We start from the raw sequence: 16,173 nt of genomic DNA on the forward strand, positions 1-16,173 counted from the left end.
TTGTCCACTGATTTGTTTTCCTGTAAACAAATACAAAGGCTCTTTGAAGTATTTTCTGCGCTAGAGCTCACAGGCCAGGAAAAAAAACATACTCTGGAGGGAATCTATTGATCTCCATATACAGACTTATTTAGATCAAAGTAAACCAACAGATTCTTTTTCAAGGGAGAAACCCTACACATTCTTCCGTATCGCCACGAGAGGGCGCTGTTAAAGTCCTTTGTGAAAAATTTCCGTGACATGTACATGTATGAATGTACATGTACATGTATGTACATGTGAGCAGTCATGGCGGCTAACGGCGAGAAGATCCCTGTTCCTTTGCGGACATACGGCAAAAAACCAGACGTTTTCCAGTTCGAAGAAGGGGAAGATAAATACATGATAGGTTCGGAGGTATGTGAAGCTCCATTCTAGTATAGTGGGGTAGTAGGGAATGGTACATATTTTGTTCTGAGCGTATTTGGAATTGTCGGGTCGAAAGGCTTTGTTCACACGCACGCAACATTTCAAAACCCGACTTCGCGCCTGGCTGGGAGTGGGATTTCAAGATGTGTACATCATGTATCTGTTTTGACAGGTGTATTAACTTTGGAAAGAATTCCAGAGTACACTGCCTCCACTCAGACATCCTGCACAAAGTCTATGGGCCATGACATTGACAGAAAAGAAGTAAAAAGTAATTATCAACATGATCAAATCAAAGAATGTTTGCACTCCCAAAAAAAAAATAGCTTTTTCATCAGATTTACAACATTTGGGTACTTTTCAGGTCATATTATTATTAAGGAATATGATTATGACTAGAGTGGAGGCCGTGTACGGAATTCTTTCCTGAACTTTGTGTGAGTTCTGCCATTACCAGTTTGGAAATTTTGTGGGAAATTGGAGATGTTACTTTTTGCATTTTGTTAGACAATTTTAGACATGACTGCAGCATGCAGCACCTTGTAAACCCTTAGGTGCCACATAACGGGTCCCATATTTCTCATGTACTTCATTCATCTAATGGTAATAACTTCCACTTCCAGTGCCTTGAACATGTTGAGTAGGCCTACCTTTATCCGTTGCAATAATGCCTGAATAGGTTTCTGCAACGTAACCATACAGATACAGATACTGAGTCGATTCAATGAAAACAAATCAGCAGATTCCACATCTTGAATTGTATGAATGGGAAAGAATTTTGCATCCTGACACCATCATATTTTCATCACGTACTAATATCTCAATGAAGGTCAGTCATTGCAAAAAAGTTGAAAAGACATGAATCTGGGACTGAGAATAATTTCAAATTTTGTTAGGAAATACTTGGAAAATGCACTCAACTCTCCATAGACTTTGTATACAAACAGAAGTGACCTATTCTGTTCATTTGAATAAACCGAAACGTCTTTAGGTTGATCACCTTCCTCCATGGGTTGACAGAATGTTTGCTTTCTTGAATACAGGTTGGGTATTATCTGCGTATGTTCCGAGGTTCTCTTTACAAAAAATATCCATCACTCTGGCGAAAACTAGCCACGGTTGAAGAACGCAAGAAGATTGTCCACATCGGAGACCGTAAGTTTTATGAATAATGAAGCAGTGTTTTTGAGGACTGCCCTATCAGTATTGGGGCCGTATCATAAGTCCGACGCCTTATAGGTCCGACGCCTCATAAGTCCGAAATTTCGGACTTATGAGGCGTTGGACTTATGAGGCATACAATTTATTTATTCCGCCTCATAGGTCCGACGCCTCATAAGTCCGACGCCTCATAAGTCCGACAACGGAAAAAACGAGGCGTTGAATTTGTCGGACTTACGATGCGTCGGAGCTATGAGGCGCTGGACCTATGAGGCGTCGGACTTATGAAGCGTCGGACCTTTGAGGCGTCGGACATATGGGCCTTTACTTGGTTAAGGGATGCGATTCTGTCGGACCTATGAGGCGTCGGACCTATGAGGCGTCGGACTTATGAGCGGACCCCTCAGTATTCATGGGTTGCTGTGCTTAACGTTCAACTTCCTACTCGAGAACTATTCAGTTTCAGGAAAAAAGATCTTGCTACTTGATCAGAATGTAGAATGTCCTAGATTTCTGCACCCGCTTGCATTTGATGGTTTTATTCTGTTCCCAGGCTTCGGTCAGCATGGCCTGGCGACCAACGTCACCCTCCTGAAAGCCACCGAAGTCGAGGAGATCCTAGAAGGCAACGACGCCAAGTACAAAGCCGTGGCCATCAGCACCGACTCCAACTCTCTGAGAGAGTCCAAGCCCAAACGCAGCAGGGACTGGGTGCCGGCGCTGCCTAACAGCTCCCATCACCTGGATGCTGTGCCTTGCTCCACGAGCATCGCCCGAAACAGGGTGGGACCCAAGAGACAACGAACATTCCCCATGTGGTGAGTGGAGGATCAGTGTTAGTAACGGAGTCAATCGCAAGTCAGTCGCAAAGCAATCACAAACCAATCCTGAGTCAATCACTATTCCATCACAAGTCAATCACTAGTCCATCACAAGTCAATCACTAGTCCATCACAAGTCAATCACAAGTCAATCACAAGTCAGTCGCAAGGTAATCACAAACCAATCATAAGTCAATCACTAGTCAATCACAAGTCAGTCACAACTCAGTCACAACTCAATCACAATTCAGTCGCAAGCAATCACAAACCAATCATAAGTCAATCACTAGTTCAACACAAGTCAGTCACAACTCAATCACAAGTTAGTCGCAAGGCAATCACAAACCAATGAGAAGTCAATCACTAGTCAATCACAAGTCAATCGCAAGTCAATCACAAGCCAGTCAGAAGTCAATCACAAGTCAGTCACAATTCAATCACAAGTCGGTCGCAAGGCAATTAGGAGTCAATCACAAGGTAGTCAGAACCAATCATAAGTCAATCACAGTCATGCCACAAGGCAGTCACAGCTCAGTCACTAATCAATCGTAAGGCAATCAAAAATTAATTGAAAGTCTATCACAAGTTAGGTCACATGGGAATCACCACCCAGTCACAAGTCAATCACAAGTCAATCGCAAGGCAAACAACAACCAATTGTAAGTCAATCATAAGTCAACTATAATATTCCATTTTAATTTTTTTTTTAAAAGTCATTGCAATATTATCCCCTTTGCAGCTACGATGATCATGACCCAGCCATCATTCACGAAAACTCGGACATGCCAGAGACTCTGGTTCCCATCCGATTGGACATGGAGATCGAAGGCCAGAAACTCCGCGATACTTTCACCTGGAATAAGAACGGTAATAAACATCACCGGAATACTTCATTGCCTTCTTAAGTCACTCATTTATAATGGCAAATTCTGCCACAGTGTTTTTGCGTGGACATTATTGACCACTGATCGAAAGTTATGAATTCAGGGTTTGCAACCACTCTGGAAATTAGGAAAGACTTTGAAAATAAGTTGCAATTTTCCAGTCAGGGAAGACCCAGGGAATTTGGGAAAACATAAAAAATCAGGGATTTGGCAGTTGCTCGGAAGTGAAAGGTTTTTACCAGTTTGGGGTATGTGCATCTTTGGTCATGTGTCTAAGTGATGTCTATTGACTGACTGGCAAAATAGTTTAAAAATGGGAAAAGGGAGGCAATCGCTTGTCAACAAGTTGCCTGTGTATTATCAGTGTTTTAGTTTTTGCTACAACCACCTCTTGACTTCCCAGCAACCTCGTTAGCATGAAAATATTTCTCATGGAATTTTGGAAAATTCTTCTAAAGCGGGGAAAACTTGGTAAATTTGATATTCATTAAAGTGATGGGAACCCTGATATTGGTGCTTCACAGGCGTGCTGTTGTAGCCAGCGCGCATGGCAAATACTGCGCGCCTGTGGCACGGAGCACTTGATTCTCGCTACCGGTGTTGCCCGAGCTGTGTATAAAAAGCGGTTTAAAACCACCCAAGTGACTGGCTCTCGACCAGTTATGAATAGGCATTTGTCCCAGGTATTTATGAATGCCTGTTGGATGTGATTATCTGCAGAGACACTCATCACGCCAGAGATGTTCGCGGAGATCCTGTGCGAGGATCTGGACCTCCCACCGGTCAACTTCGTGCAATCCATCTCACAGGCCATCCGCACGCAGATCGACGCCTTCCCAGCAGACACCAGCATTCTGGAGGACCAATCGGATCAGAGAGTCATTCTCAAGGTACAGCGAGCAAGAACATGCCAGGCAGACGATTAACAAGTTCAAAGAAATTGACCTGAGTGGGGTTGAACCTTTTTGCTTCTCTGCCTGAAAAACAGCACTGTGGAATGTATTATTTGGACAGAAACCCTTCATGGATTAGTTTTCAACAAGGTTTTCATTTTTTTTTTCAAAAAAAATCTCAACATCCAAAACGCCAAATTAATTTTGGCGCTTTTTTTTGGGGGGGGGGGATTTTGTTCCTGTTCAAAAATAGCAAACAGAATAATTATCCCCAATAAATATCTGTAATTTTACCAAATGACTGCTGTACTTACTTACCCAGCTGTCATCAATTTTTCTTATTTTTTTTTCAAATTCCCCAACAGCTGAACATCCACGTGGGCAACATCTCCCTAGTGGACCAGTTTGAGTGGGACATGGCTTGCAAGGATAACAGTCCTGAGGAATACGCCCTCAAGCTGTGTGCCGACCTCGGACTAGGAGGGGAGTTTGTGACTGCAATAGCGTACAGTATTAGGGGACAACTCAGCTGGCACCAGCGCACATATGCTTTCAGGTATGATACACCTGAAGCCTCTCCTACCTAAATCCCTCCCTAATAATTAAGCCCCTCCCATCATACTTCAGTGCCTTCATCCCTAACTCAAGTCCTTCGTCCTATACTTAAGCCCCTCCTCCCATACTTAAGCCCCTCCTCCCATGCTTAAGACCATCTTCCCATATTTAAGCCCCTCCTCCCACACTTTAGCCCCTCCTCCCATTCTTTAGCCCCTCCTCCCATGCTTAAGCCCCTTCTTCCCATACTAAAGCCCCTCCTTCCCATACTTAAGCTCCTCCCCTCATGCTTAAGCCCCTCCCCTCATACTTAAGACTGTCCTCCCATAATTCTATACTTAAGTCCCGCCCCCATAGTTAACCCCCTCCTCCCAGACTTGACCTCCTTCTCCTAGCTCACTGTATTTGGATCAACTCAGTTTAGACTAAATTCCCCCCATTTCCTAAGCCCCTCCCCTTCTACACGGTCCCCTCCCCAGTGTGTTGTGAAAACTCACTTCAAATGTAATTTTCCCTCATGACTTACAGTCTTGTACTAAATAAAAAAAAAAGAATAAACCACATAAATTCTGTTGCAGAGGAGAACTGACCCAAAAAATATAACATTTTTAAGAAGTTTTGTTGTAGAAATCCTGCTATTCCAATAACTGTTTTGCTGACGACTATAGAACTTTGAATCAGCTTGAAAATGTGAAAACAAAAAGGCTCTGAGAAAACTTTAGAACGGCAATAGCAAATGCTGATAGTGAAGATTTCACTTGCTTCGGCCCTCTCTTCATTGTTGCAGTGAATCGCCGCTACCCACCGTGGAGATCGCGGTGCGCAACCAGGGTGAAGCCGACCAATGGTGCCCCTTCCTGGAGACGCTGACGGACGCCGAGATGGAGAAGAAGATCCGTGACCAAGACCGCAACACCAGGTAAGAGCAACATCGCCCTCGCTTGACTCATTCAGGCCAGGGTGCCATGCTTATTCAAGGTAGTCTTGGTCCAAGGCTGGTTGTGCAGTTTCCGAATAATTTCGTATTCATTTATTCGAACTTGGACCTATTCGAATATTTGGAAACGCGCTGATCAAATTTGACATCCGGAAGCCTAAGCTGTCCACTGAATCGAGATTCGCATGCGCCTGCGCTTATCGAAAAATTGACAAAAAGATTATAAACATTTTAAAATATAAACTGAATATACTGAACAGGGAGCAAAATGTCTGATATTTGACCAATATGTTGATAAAATTTGAGCTTTCGACAAGAGCGTGGCATTTGACAAAGAATAAAATTCACCCTCTTGATATGAATAAATAATATTGACAAAGTTTTTCCTCATTTGTTGAGACTGCTAACATTTTTTTCGAATATTTGAATTTAAATATATTCAGATATTTCTTGAATATTTAGTATGTTCGACTTAATGCAATCAGTTCCTTATGTATTTTTCGCTTTCTTTGGTCCTGGAAAAATGGAATTTACCCTCAAATGTTTTGTGCTGATTGTTGTTTTTTTTTATCCATTTCAGGAGAATGCGTCGTTTGGCAAACACCGCTCCCACGTGGTGAGGTTCTCATGAGGCAAGGTACTATTTCAGCCCATCTTGTCGTTTCATCCAAATTTTTACGTCAGATTCCCCTCAAAATTGTAATTTCGGAATAGAATTAATGTAAAAATATATCATGTTTCTGAATTTCGAAAACATTGACTTGGCCAAAGTTTTAACTGATTGGCATTCGCTCTCGAAAATCTAGGATAACTTTCCAATTTGTAAATAGAACGGCAGTATTCGGGCAAGTTTTATTGCTCATTGTTAATTTTTTTTTTTTTTTTTTTTTTTTTTTTGTCGCAGAATCTTCATTCTCTTACCCTTTCAATGCTGTTGAGAATTTCTGTCAGTTTTGGAAATGCCGACACAGTGAGAAAAGTTTGTCAAACTACTCGGAATTTTTCAGCTTTCTAACAGGGGGTTATGGTGTTTAGATATTTTCCCTGGCCAGGCACACAATATCAACGTGTCAAGTAATGATGAATTATTTTAATGTTAAAGTTGAGCAAAGAAGTTTACTGGAGCTTGGTTTGAACCTGTGACCTCGGATTACCAGTGCTCTGCCAACTGAGCTATTCAGCCTATTGTCAGTGGTTCCCCATTTTGTCAATGTTGTTGTTCAAGGAATGCTAGTCAGAAGCCATAAACCTGATTTGCCATGTTGCCAGGGATCACACCCAAGTCACGATGCTAGCAACATTAGGAAGGCTGCAAACCTGGGAAATAGCAAACGGGAATCACTCAGAGAGGATACAGCAGTTTGTTACAACTTTTTGATTCAACGAAGACAAACTAATTAGGGGCGTTATGATAATTTTAAAGTTTAACAAAGAAATTGACTGGAGCGGGGGTTCGAACCTGCAACCTCCGGATTACCATTCCAATAACTCAACTTATTTTAGGCCCCCCCAAAAAAGTCTCCGTTTTTTTTTTTCAATGAAAGATGATGTCTCAAAACCGCCAACTCACTGGTTTGACTGGAATCCTGCTGCTGTTTAGATGGGGTTACGATCGAGAATAAGCTTTATGTGGCCTCTCTGGACTCCCATATATTTGCACTAAGTTTAGTCGGGCACCATTTGCAGTCATCAGCCGACATTTGAAGAAAAAAAAACAGTTAAAAAGCAGGGAAAAAAGCGTCGCCGCACCACTTTTTGGGCAAGCTCCATACCAGCAACCAGAGACTTTTTTAGGGGGCCTTATTTATTGCCTTTTCCCCTTTCCGTTGAATATAAGCACTATTGCACTCAGTTGTCCTGGAGCTTGTGAGAAAAGGGGAAAAAAATTACCCTGGCAGGCTTTGAACCCGAGACCTCCAGTTAACTAGTTTAGAGGTTTTAACGACTTGTCCAGGTCGACAGGCAGTGTGACAGGTTCAAATCTTGTAAGGATGTGACTTTGCGTGTAATTTTGTAAACGTTTAGCAAATAGTTTAAATACCGTTTAAACGTTTCACATGTAAATCAAGCACTGCAGTGCTTCAAAGGTTTGGTATTGAAATTAAATAAGTTTGAAAACATTGTTAATTATTTGTACTACATGTATGTTTGTTTAACTCAAAGGAAATCGCGTGAAGGTAAGTTTTTTTAATAATTTGGATAAGCGTTTTTTGAAAATTAGTAATCGGATTTAGAATTTTTTTCTTTTTCTTTTTTAAACGTGTAAACGTCACATCTTTAAAATCTTGAGCAACGCTGAGTACTTCAATCTTTCACTTTTGATATAATTTTGAATGGGAGAAAGGAAATTCACATGGGTACTATTGTTATTTTTAGTATTATTTTATTAGACCCCATAACGGAGCACAGACTACGAGTGAACAAAACAAATGCCATAAATAAATACAGGACAGGTTACATAAAATGAATAAATACAGAAAAGATGAACAAAGCGGTTTATACACTATTAAACAAAACAACTTAAAGGGAATATACATCATTTGCTATTGCTGTAATTTTCAGAAATGGATGGAATTGGGGGGTTGGAAATATATAGCAAATATAGTTACACTGACTTTTTTGAGGTTTTGGGTTCGAAAATGCTATAAAAACCAAGAAAAACAATCATTTTCCTGTAGTCTGGTTCCCTGACTCCATATAAGAAGAAACATAGCAGTTAACATATATTGGGGAATTGTAAGGTTAGGGAACCAGTCTAGCTGGCTTGTACCCGTACATAGGTGTGTAATCAATTTCAAACAAGTGCGATGGTCAATTGGGGCCAGTATTTGAAAAAAAGCCAGTTTTTTCCAACACTGATCGGCCGACCAGCGTTGGAAATTGATACAAAAATACCACTTTTCTTGAAAATGACAGTATACCAGGTGCCATGATTTTACAAGATGCTTTACACTGTCATTCACTAACAGTCCAGCAAGGTATTTCAAAATGATTTGGTAGTTTTATTTTTTGATGTTTGCAAATGTTGTATTTTCCCTTTAAAATCTTGTGCAACGCTGAGTACTTCAATCTTTCACTTTTGATATAATTTTGAATGGGAGAAAGGAAATTCACATGGGTACTATTGTTATTTTTAGTATAATTTTATTAGACCCCATAACGGAGCACAGACTACGAGTAAACAAAACAAATGCCATAAATAAATACAGGACAGGTTACATCAAACGAATAAATACAGAAAAGATGAACAAAGTGGTTTATACACTATTAAACAAAACAACTTAAAGGGAAAATACAACATTTGCAAACATCGAAAAATAAAATGACTAAGTTTTTACGAAATACCTTACAGGATGTTGGTAAATGACAGTCTAAAGCATCCTGTAAAATTATGGCACCTGGTGTGAAGCCATTTTCAAGAAAATTATATTTTTGTTTACATTTCCAACGGTGGTCGGCCGACCACCATAGGAAAAACCTAATTATTTTTCACTACTGCTCCAAATTTACCATTTTTTTTTCAGTCCAATTTTGTTTGCTAATTGGTTGTATGTTCATGGATGGGTGCAGGTCAGCTAGACTGGTTCCCTTAGCGTACAATTTTCCGGCATCTGTAAATTGATCCATTTCATCTTCAGTGGAGTCAGGGAACCAGACTACTGGAACATTTTTGTTTTTCTTGGTTTTTCCAGCATTTTCGAAAACAAAACTTCAAACATGTCAGTGTAACAATAGTTTGATCTATTATACTAACCCCTCAAATAGTTCATTTCTGGAAATTAAAGCATAAGCCAATGATGTACATTCCCTTGAAAGGTAATGTACAACATTTGCAAACATCAAAAAACAAAACTACCATATTAATATGAAATACCTGACTTGACTGTAAGTGAACACTGAATAGTTTTAAGCATTCAGTGAAATCATGGCACCTGACTTTTTTCAAAAAGTGTCCCCAATTAAATTTAGTTAGTCCACATTTTGTTTTGCAATCTTTTAACACATCTAGTCTAGATAGTCTACAAGAACAGCACTTGTTTTCTTGATTTTTTCCAGCATCTATGAACACAAAATTACCGTCACAACACTAAACAGGTCAGTGTCCCAATACATGTATTTACTATAAAATTTCAACCATCAAATCCATCCGTTTCTGAAAATTACAGCAAAAGCAATGGTTGTATATTACCTTTAACCTGCAAAAGTAGACAAAACAGGAAAAAAAAACATATTTTATGTGAAAAGCTATACTTCTGAATCGAAAAAGTGCAACTTCCAGACATTTCAACACCTTTGACATTCAGCAAAGTATTTCTTGTCGGCTTCACCATTTTTTTTTTACACTAGAAAAGTTTTCCCACTTAAACTCAAAACGAATTAACCGGCAAAAGCAGACAGAACAGATGAATACGTGCATGTTTCCTGTGAAAAGCTTAATCCTGAAGCCAAAAAGAAAAGGCAACTTCCAGAAAAATGTACGCCTTTGACATTTCAGCCGAGTATTTGTCCATTTCAACCAATTAGTTAACACTGGAACAGTTTTCACACGAAAACAGTTTCACCCTGACACAGACAACGAATTAACCGGCAAAAGCAGACAGAACAGAGAAATACAGTCGAACACCTTTATAACAGGGTCCTTGGGACTTTACAAATCACCTTGTAATAACAGGCACCTTGTATTATCAGTAATGGAAAACAAAGAACAACAGACTAGGGGCCTGACATTTCCCTTGTATAAGCAGTGCTCTCCTTACCAGGGTTCGACTGTACATGTTTCCCATGAAAAGTTTACCCCCGAAGCACAACAAAAAGTGCAACTTCCAGAAATCTGTACACCTTTGACATTTCAGCCATCATTTGTTGGTTTCAACACTTACTACAATGTATATAATCATTTACACTTGCTCACACCTTTTCTAAGAAATTCTTAATCTTATTTGCTCCAGGGAACAAAACATCCCCCTATACTACTACCAGCGGCACCAACCTGGGAATATGGCAAGTCATTTTGACATTTTCCAACTAATTTGTTGGCAGCCCCCTGGGATAAACAGCTGGACTTTTTAATGCTTGCCCGCCAACTGCCAGTCATTTTTTTTTTCTTTTACAATTTTTCTCTTCCGATGTCCCACATATTCTTTGACTTAACGTTTCTGGGGCGGTCTAAGAATTTCCCAGAAATAACTGGTTACATCCTTTACAGGTGGCAACCCTTTTTTATCCTTTAAATATATATACATGTGTACCGGAAATGTTCATGGAAAAATCATTAACAACGTTGCAAAAGGCGTGAGAAGAGATGAAACTTTTCCGATTTTTAATCGGATTTCCTACTTTTTCAAATGTATTTCCAAAATGCAGTGTTTTTTTCTGACGATCTTTGCCCCGCCAAGTTTGATTTTTTAAAATTAAATTTTCAACGAATTTGATGATGAATATAACACTGCAACATCTGTGTCTGGCTCCCGATGTACATTAGGGATTGCTGTTGATAACCAGTGATGCGACTTGATTTAATTAGTCTGGTCCCAAATACAAATAATAGAATACACTTCTCTCTTTTTCTGTTGCCAGATAGTGTTCACTTGTTAATGTGGTGAACCACAGTTCTTGTCCAAACTTGGTGTTTTTTTGTTTGTCTGTTTTCCTTTTTCATGAAGATAATCATGTGACTTGTAGTAGCAAATCATGTGACCAAAAAAAATCATTTGCAAGTTGCTTTTGTTGAGATATTATGCAAAACACATTTTTTAAGCAATTACCGATATGTCTTTGAACTCATAACAAGTTCCCAAATGAGAGCGTCAACATGTTAGGCCAACAGATTCCTTCGAAATTTCACCGAAAAGTTTGGTTGACTGCTTTAACTTGTGAATCATTGTTTGATCAATTTATGAATGATTAAGTGACAATTTCCCATAGAGCCGTGTCCATTGTTGTTTAATGTTTATTTATTGTTAATATGCATATGTTTATTTCTCATTGCAAAGAAAGGTTTGAAGTAAACTTCACAATTTACTCATAATAGAGGTAGTTTTTATCAACTTAAAATTTAAATAACTTTCCATCAAATACCGTCATATGAAATTATCAGTAAACGGATGGAAATAATACAATGCCTTTGACTTTTCCTGGTACAGTCGACTCTCGTTAATACAAACACTGATAATACAAATTCTGGTTGTAACGAACAAAAAGCCTTGGTCCCGACTGAATTTATGTGCACAATGAATGCAACCATCGGTCCTCTTAATACAAAATTCTGGTATAACGAACTGGTATTAACGGGAGTCGACTGTATATGTTTTTGAAATACTTGTAATAGATAATATTGATAATTGTGTCGATAACGTTGGATGTTGGAAGAGAATTAAAACAGTCAGTCAGGCTGTCTACATGAAGAGTGAATGTTGTCTAGTTGAGTAAGTGACTCTCTGACTGGAAAATTTTGGTACGACCTCACACGCAATCATCATGCATCAGAAAAAAGTCGCAGTTCCGGAGGCAGGACTGCAGGAGCGTAGTGACTGTGTACGTCCCGCTCCGCAGCCGTACGGCCAAATACGCGTCGCTGTTGCACTGATCCGCCCCGTCGACGTAAACCTCGAACCGTTCCCCTTCTACGCCATCCGTCTCTTGGCACCACTTCGTACGGCTCGCGGACGAGCTCGTGCCAACCTGTGCAGTGAAGAGGTTTCGAAATGTTGTATTGATATTGGGGTTGATATGAAGAATTTGGTTATATTGAGTCCTTGATTTGTGTTGGTCAAGTTGGGGTTTGGTTTTTTGTAGTCTGGGTTAGTCCTGGTACTGGTTTTGGTAAATTTGGGTTTTAGTTTAGTTTGGGTTTTGGTTTCGGTTTAGGTTTGGAGTTGCGTTTGGTTTAGTTTGGGGTTTAGTTAGTGTGGTTTAGTTTCGGAGTTGGTTTTGGGATTAGGTTTATAGTATGTGGTTTGGTTTCGGTTTAGTTTGTGGTTTAGTTTTAAAAAAGGGAATATACATCATTTGCTTTTGCTGTAATTTTCAGAAATGGGTGGAATTGGGGGGTCGGAAATATAAAGCAAATATAGTTACACTAACTTTTTGGAGGTTTTGGGTTCGAAAATGCTATAAAAACCAAGAAAAACGTTCATTTTCCTGTAGTCTGGTTCCCTGACTCCATATAAGAAGAAACAGAGCAGTTTACATACATTGGGGGAATTGTAAGGTCAGGGAACCAGTCTAGCTGGCTCGTACCCGTTTATAGGTTTGTAATCGATTGCAAACAAGTGCAATGGTCAATTGGGGCCAGTATTTGATAAAAAGCCAGTTGTTTCCAACGCTGATCGGCCGATCAGCGTTGGAAATTGATACAAAAATACCACTTTTCTTGAAAATGACAGTATACCAGGTGCCATAATTTTACAGGATGCTTTAGACTGTCCTTTACCAACATCCTGTTAAGGTATTTCGCAAAAACTTGATAGTTTTATTTTTCGTTGTTTGCAAATGTTGTATATTCCCTTTAATTCTACATGTAGTTTGGGGATTGGTTTTGGTTAAGTTTGGGGTTTAAGTGATTTGTGAAGTTTGGGGTTTAGTTATTTGTTAAGATGTGGGTTTGATCTTGGTTTAGTACAGTTTCGGGTTTGGTATTTGGTTACAAAAATACAGTGTTTTGGGGGAGTGGGGCTGGGGCGGTTTTGGTTAAGGTTTGGGTTTGATCTTTGTTTAGTTGGGGCTCGGTTTTGGTAAAGTTTTGGCTTTGGTTTGGCTCGAATAATATTTTCTTTGCTTTTCGTTTACCTTTAGGTTTGGTTTTGATTCGTTTAAGTTACAGGTTAAGGTTTGACATCGTTTGACTCACAATTTGTGTCTGTTCGTTGGTTGCCAGATAACGACCGTTGCCGAATCTGATGCGGACAAGGTTGGGAACGTCCGTGTGGATGACCTCCACAGAACTGGAGTAATCACCTGTGTACCACAGAAAAGTGGGTGAAAAACGGGGTTGTGATGACAACTTTTGAAAATGGATCAATTAATGGACAAAGTTTATCTCCCAGTTGATATTCAATATGGATGATACCTGGTTAACAGGGGAAATGAGTTCTGTTTCTTTAGGTGTTTATTTATCCTGTTATTTTCAGGCAAAAAGTGCAGTGAGTTTGTCCTTCAAAGATTGCAGAGATTTTCTATGGGGTCATAGGTCGACGGTGTAGGCTACATTTGACCTCTTGACTATTTTTCTATGGTGAATATCGATTTCCTCAAAACCAATTTCTCCCCTGGTTATTTAACCAGTAAGTATCTTTCATAGTATAGTGAATATCAAGTGGAAAAAACAGTCCCCACATAATAAGCGCCCCGTGGCTCACGATATTTATGGGGCTATAGGAACTCCCCTATGTAATGGATGTATGTTCATACCATGGGAACCTCCATGACACTCGTGTCGTTTTATGTATAAATTATCATAATTTGTAATTTAAAAACCCATTCAACATTAACAATTTCTGTATTTAAGTTACAAATGAACTTTAAATAATGCATACAGGTAATAAACAGCTTAAGAATGCGGTTGACTCGTTTAGCTTCTTACCGACTTGCGTTTGGCTTGTGATTGGCTTGTGATATGACTTGTGTTTGGCTTGTCATTTTGACTTGTGATTGGCTTGTGATATTACTTGTGATATGTCCTGTGATTGGTTTGTGATTATGACTTGTGATTGGCTTGTGATATGTCTTGTGATTGGCTTTTGATATGACTTGTGATTGGCTTGTGATGTGACTTGTGATTGGCTTGTGATATGACTTGTGATTGGCTTGTGATATGGCTTGTGATATGACTTGTGATAAAACGTGTGATTGGCTTGTGATATGATTTACGATTTGACCTGTGATGTCACGTGCACAAATTGCAGTGAGTTTATCCCCAACTGAAAAGGTCGCGGTGCTTTGTCCAAAAAAAGGTTGCTGTGATTTTGTTGGGGTCAATGGTCATGTTACACCTGACCTTTGGACTTTCCCTGGTTATTTATAACCAGGTTATCATCTTTCATGGTGAACTAAAGTGAAAAAACAGTCCCAAGTTTCCCTCACAATCAACAATGTATATTATGACCGCTGTGTGGCTCACAAATATAAGTCCAGAGTATAATGGACCATTATTCACGAGGAAGCCATTTTGGTCGTGTTCCCTGCTTTTAAAAAAAATAAATTGTGAACTGTTGTGAACTGGATGGTGCCAGACTATTTGTGCATTCTAGCCTCACTTCCTGATTTTTTTTTTTAATTTGACTTAAAACATTATAGGGTATGTGTTTAATCACAAGTTTTAAATTATTCATCACAGCAGACTGGTAGTAATTTGAAAATTACTTTGTCATTGTTTTTATTGCTGAATGAAATCCGACTCAGAAGCCCGACTCAAAATAATCTCAAGATCTCCTGACTCTTCCTTTCAGTGTCTTAATCCAAGTAAAAATTCTAGCTTGTCCGCTCCCCACGACTCGTGCTCCCCAAAACTTTGCTCCTTGAAGTCTTTCTCCCTAAAACTTGGCTCCCCAAAACTTTCAAGCTGGCTCCTCCAGCTCAAGTCGTAAAGCTGAGACTTGCTCTCTAATCAGGTCCCTAGTTCACACTCCAACATCAACCAAAGAACCTTAGAATGAACAAAATCTGCCCTATGTATACCCTACGGGCTATGCGGCGTACGCGCCCAGTGTGAGGGTCAAAACAGGGTGACCGTAAGGTCATGGCAAAATTCTACTAAATGCGCTTCAGAAATCTGTCAGATTTATCAAAAATCTGCCAAATACCCCAGATTTCCTCGAAATACACTAAAAAAACACTTAAAATTACATGCAGATTTGTAGTGCTGCCTTAATTAAGGTTCAAATTACATTTTTGACCATTTGTAGTCACATAAAGATGTTATGAAATTATTGTGTAAATTTCAGGCAAAACGCGGCAGCGTGAAGTCCGGTTCCCAGTGAACCTCAGCGCCTAGACCAGCCAACCTGTCCCATTATGTAAGGATTTGTTTGAAAAGATTGAAGATTTTTTTTAACAAATGTACCAATTTTTTTTCAAATTTGCATGGTTTTCTGTAAATAACCATTTTTGCAGAATTCTGCCAGAAATCTGCCAAAAAATATCCATTTTGTCAAATTTTCTGTCAAACTCGTTTTTTAACAAAAAAATGTCAAAGTTAGCCGAAAATCGGCTAAAACGGTCACCCTGGTCAAAAATACGCGCTACTACTACGGCCACGCCCATCAAATGGCACAGTATTGTGAATTCACATTAAGCAATAATATTCCCGAAAATTCTCCAAAATTACCCAGCAAAATATTACACAAAAAGGCTTAAATCAATCAAGACATCGCTTACAATATACCTCTCCTAAAAATGTGAATAAATTATACAGAATCCCCAAAATGTTCACTTTTACAGGTTATGAATAAATGTAAACAAACCCTAAATTCATTGATAAAATGCGGTGAGGTCACAGATATGAATATTCATTAGTC

The 16,173-nt window shown here is 39.3% G+C and overlaps 1 protein-coding gene across 2 annotated transcripts; it reads left to right on the forward strand.

Moving 5' to 3' along the window:
- Window positions 1-243: 243 nt before the first annotated feature.
- LOC119726217 (SWI/SNF-related matrix-associated actin-dependent regulator of chromatin subfamily B member 1-like) lies at window positions 244-7,048 on the forward strand. Of its 2 annotated transcripts, none has more exons than XM_038197825.1 (9): window positions 244-396; window positions 1,452-1,563; window positions 2,123-2,387; window positions 3,130-3,257; window positions 3,995-4,164; window positions 4,533-4,723; window positions 5,510-5,641; window positions 6,240-6,296; window positions 6,564-7,048. In XM_038197825.1, exons 1-8 carry the CDS (start codon window positions 289-291, stop codon window positions 6,277-6,279), a joined length of 1,146 nt encoding a protein of 381 aa, XP_038053753.1. In that variant the 5' UTR covers window positions 244-288; the 3' UTR covers window positions 6,280-6,296; window positions 6,564-7,048. The 2 variants fall into 2 exon arrangements, with proteins under 2 accessions (XP_038053753.1, XP_038053754.1); XM_038197826.1 differs by having other exon boundaries at window positions 6,885-7,048.
- The last annotated feature ends 9,125 nt before the right edge of the window (window positions 7,049-16,173 follow it).

This window comes from Patiria miniata, unplaced genomic scaffold (assembly GCF_015706575.1).
Source record: "Patiria miniata isolate m_02_andy unplaced genomic scaffold, ASM1570657v1 HiC_scaffold_2, whole genome shotgun sequence".
NCBI lineage: Eukaryota > Metazoa > Echinodermata > Asteroidea > Valvatida > Asterinidae > Patiria > Patiria miniata.

Coding starts and splice junctions, on each gene's coding strand:
- LOC119726217 (XM_038197825.1), top strand. CDS start 289: ATGGCGGCTAACGGCGAGAAGATCCCTGTTCCTTTGCGGACATACGGC. Junction 3,258..3,994: donor TTTCACCTGGAATAAGAACG/GTAATAAACATC, acceptor GATTATCTGCAG/AGACACTCATCACGCCAGAG. Junction 4,724..5,509: donor CAGCGCACATATGCTTTCAG/GTATGATACACC, acceptor TCATTGTTGCAG/TGAATCGCCGCTACCCACCG.